The sequence below is a fragment of the Poecilia latipinna genome, unplaced genomic scaffold (assembly GCF_001443285.1).
Source record: "Poecilia latipinna isolate Pla-1442-1.1 unplaced genomic scaffold, P_latipinna-1.0 Scaffold3168, whole genome shotgun sequence".
Classification (NCBI taxonomy): domain Eukaryota; kingdom Metazoa; phylum Chordata; class Actinopteri; order Cyprinodontiformes; family Poeciliidae; genus Poecilia; species Poecilia latipinna.
Window position 1 is genome coordinate 40,565 of NW_015115784.1, and position 4,220 is coordinate 44,784.

The following is a 4,220-nucleotide window of genomic DNA, read 5'->3' on the forward strand; positions in this document are numbered from 1 at the left end:
ATGATCCTTTTTGCCAGGAGGGATCAGTCAGTCTTGCAATGAAGCTGAAGAGCCGTCTGACTTAAGACTGTTGCTGTATGACTTTCTCATGTCATGACATGCTAACAGCTCAATTTTCGGGCACCGGTGATGGTATTCCACAGTAACATCTTCTCGATGACAACATGGCAAGCACTGCTAATCCACATAATTTTCTTTTAACACTGATTTTCAGATCTCTTGTCTGGTTGCATGGTAAGAAAGCTGGGCAAAGAGATGTTGGAGTCATAAATTATGTCCAAACATGCAACATCTTAATCATGCCCAGCTTATTCCCAAACCATGCTTGGGAATACTGAATTAAAGCGCAAGTATTCCATTTGAGGAACACTTATGTATTGGGAATAGTTTATAGACTTGACGTCTACAAAGAGAATAAATCTGAACTAACATAACAGAGCAACTACAACATGCTGCCACCATGAGTTGCAACAATTCTAGAGAGAAAGCAAAAGCTTTATTCTTTCGCTGGCACACAGTTTAGAGAAGAACAAGAAAGTTCACGTTTTGGAAACACTATGAGTATATTGAAAAATACAAGGAATTTTGTTCCAAAATCACACATCATTTGAACACAGGAAGAAAAACTGGCAGATTTTGCTTGAAAAATGTATCTTTGAATAGTTTTTTTTAGCCTAAAACATTGTTTATGTCAAATTTTTGAAGTAAATAAATTTTCCCACTCAACAAATAAAGCAAATTCAAGTAATCAGTAGTTGAAATAAAAATAAATTAAAGAAACGCCATAATCATTATTATGATTATTATGACAAGAAAAAAAGAATGCAAAACACGTAGGAAAATTTGTCAATTTGTGGATGTAGATGCAGTTTGATGTCTTTATATAATGCTGAATCAAACTAATATTTTACCAGCTGCATGTGCCAAATAATATACAAAACATACAGAAATGATAAACAATGGAAAATACATGTGTCGACAGTATAATTGTGAATAAATGAATGGCTTAATTTATATGTTATGTTCTTATTGTGCACAGAATACAGTAAAATGAATAAATCAATGCTAACCAGTTATTTAGGTGAACAGGTTTACAGCAAATTATGTGCATATGGCAACTTATAACTCGGGGTAGCATGTTGCTATCACCTCTTTCTTTAAACATGTAAAAGTGAAACCAATGTTAATTGCACTAAAATATATTAACCCTTTGCAAATATGTCACCTGATCAAACTGAGGCACCATGATGGACATTGGAAGTGAGAGACTAGAAAATTGAAGGAAGTGACTGAAATTGTTTCCCAAGATGTTTTGCCAGTAAAACTATGACTTCTACTTGTTCAAGTCAGGCTAATTTGTCTGTGGAAGTAACAGACCTGGTTGGGGCTTATAGACAGCGGTATTTATAAAAGTTGGAAAGAGCTAGCACTTAGAAACTGACCCATACTTTCTCCCTCCTGACATGCTTGCTGATTCGATCAAATCACCATCTTTGCCTGAATTCACACCACAATACATTTACACCATTGTGTCATAACAGCGCTCTCCTTCCACCAGAGCAGACTTAAAAGCAATCAGAAGTCTAGATGGTTACCAATTTTTTTTGTACATGGTAGACTACATGATGGTGGGGCATTTTTTGGATATTTACTAATTATTACACACATGCATTGTCCATAATCTAATAATTCATTGAATCTTACTAGACTTACTTGCTTAAGAAGTTTACAAATGTTAAGTCTGCTAACCTTGAAAAAATTATTTGCTGCAAACCCACAAATGCTCAGAGGGCTGCCAGTCCTTACAATTGACGTCATTGTCCATTGTTGTCTTGTTTCCACTTCAAAAGGTATACAATAAAATGATAAGTTTGGTTTGCATCCATGTCTGTTTATGCAGCCAACAATGTAGTACCCTTTGACCTTTTTATAGTGAAATCAACTAAATAAAAGTCATATTAGGCTATCAACTATGTTTTTGACAAGCTTTAAAGGAATTGTTTGAATGTCTGTCATGGCAGAATGGGATGCTTTCTGAAAAGTGTAATACGACATGCAAAGGGGTCAATATTTTCTACTCTAGGCAACTGACAACCGAAAGCGCTGAGTTATTCCTACATATATTCCCTAATTTTGGTCTACAAACACTGAGTCTTGAATACTTTTCCCTTTTAATGTATGACAATGGCCTCCTACTTATTACATCAAGTACAGTAAGTATCCAGAAAATGTGGAATGGACATACTGACCAGCATAAAGTCCTGCTGCCTGGTCTGATGGCAGCTCTACATGAACAGTGTCTCCTTTTCTCAGTGGGAGTACAGCGCTTCCTGAAGCCTGATCAAGGAAACCCTTTTTGTACTCGTCGTAAGTGTACATTATTGGCTCACTGTTCTTCATCAGAGCCACCCAAACGTTGCCTCCCTTGCAGTGGATGTGGTAAGCAAAATAATAGATTCCTGGTATACTACATGTAAAAATACCACTTTGTGGATTGTAGTCCTGATTTCCGTTGTGGAGAAGTTTGTCAAATGTGATTGGGGAACCTACTAGAGGGAATGGATTTGTCAGTTTTGAGGTGAATGCAGGAATCTGCTGCTTGGTTCCACTAATCTCAACTCCATTGCCTGGCTTTTTGTGACCTTGTCCATTGTAGGGGCCTGTGTGAGGGAGGAATTGAATAATGTCAGGAGATTCAGCAGGTATTCCTGGAGGGCCGGGAGGACCTGGAGGGCCGGGTTGTCCAGGAAGTCCAGGAGGACCGCTGGGACCAGGGTTTCCTTGAGGACCAATTTCACCAGGGGTTCCTGGGGTCCCATTACCAGGATAACCAGGGTTACCTGTTGGTCCTGTTTCACCTTTATGTCCTGGACGACCAGGAGGTCCAATTGGTCCCCCTGGTCCTGTAAGTCCAGGGATCCCCTGTGGACCTGGTTGACCCTTGTTTCCAGACTCTCCTCCCTCTCCTCTTGGTCCTTGTAATCCTGCAGCACCAGGGGCACCAGGTAAACCTCTAGCCCCAGCTTCTCCTTTTGGCCCTATTGGCCCTTGGAATCCTCTTTGTCCCGGTTGTCCACCCTCTCCTGGCCTACCTGGATGTCCTGAAAGACCAGGAGGTCCAGTTTCACCCTTCATTCCAGGATTTCCTCTAGGGCCAAATGTGCCATCTTCTCCCTTCTGTCCTGGGAAGCCAAGACTACCAGGAGGCCCGGTGGGCCCTGGTACACCAGGTATTCCTGTCAAACCAGTTAGACCAATAACTCCAGGTTGACCTACTTGACCTTTGACACCTTTTGGACCTGGTTGTCCTGGAAGACCAGCATGTCCCTTGTGACCCTTAGGCCCTGGAAATCCTGCTTTACCATAACCTGGCAAGCCTGGTGGTCCAATCAAACCAGGAGGCCCTGGTTCGCCTTTTCCTCCAAAGAACCCTGGTAACCCTCTAACACCATCTTTTCCTGGTTTTCCTATTCCTGGTACACCTGGAAGTCCTGGTTGCCCTCTTTGACCTGGTGCTCCTACTAGCCCTGCTTCTCCAGGAGGACCTGGTTTTCCTGGAAATCCTGGCTGTCCAGGTACACCATTCAGACCAGGTTTGCCATTGCCAGGGAGGCCCACTTGTCCAGGTGGACCAGGTTGCCCACCAGGTCCATTCACACCTGGAAAACCAGGCAGACCAAGCCCTTTATCGCCTTTTAGACCTTGAGGACCAGGAAACCCAGGTGGACCATTTTGGCCAGGTTCTCCTGGTTGCCCTGGCAGTCCTGGTAACCCCTGGCCTCCTGATTTTGAAATTCCAGGGAGTCCAGTGGGACCTGGGAGTCCTGGAGGCCCAGGAAGTCCTGTTGGCCCTTGACCACCAATTGGTCCAAGATCCCCTTTTGCTCCTGGTAATCCAGGGCCTCCAGGTTTTCCAGGCAATCCTGGGATTCCAGGTTTTCCATTTCCCCTGTATCCCTGAGGACCTGGGGGACCTGGCTTTCCTGGTGATCCAGGAATCCCATGTCCTGGAAGTCCGGGGGGGCCTTGTGGACCTGGTGGGCCCACTGGTCCAGGGGGGCCATCAATGCCTTGATGTCCATCTGTGAAACCTTTCCCACCAGGAACAGGAAGAGGACCTTTAGATCCCCTTGGGAAGGTTTGTCCTGTGAATAAGTGAAAACAGACATGCATGATCATGATGTAATGCAGAGGTTCCCAAACTGTGGGGCGCGCCCCCT

General features: G+C 43.6%; 1 protein-coding gene across 1 annotated transcript in view; it reads right to left on the reverse strand.

Moving 5' to 3' along the window:
- Window positions 1-977: 977 nt before the first annotated feature.
- LOC106940302 (collagen alpha-1(VIII) chain-like) overlaps window positions 978-4,220 on the reverse strand; it is a 13,770-nt gene continuing 10,527 nt past the window's right edge. Inside the window, exon 2 of the mRNA XM_015023018.1 lies at window positions 978-4,145. Coding sequence (XP_014878504.1) covers window positions 2,200-4,145 — 1,946 coding nt within the window. The 3' untranslated portion in view covers window positions 978-2,199. The remainder of the gene's footprint in view (window positions 4,146-4,220) is intronic.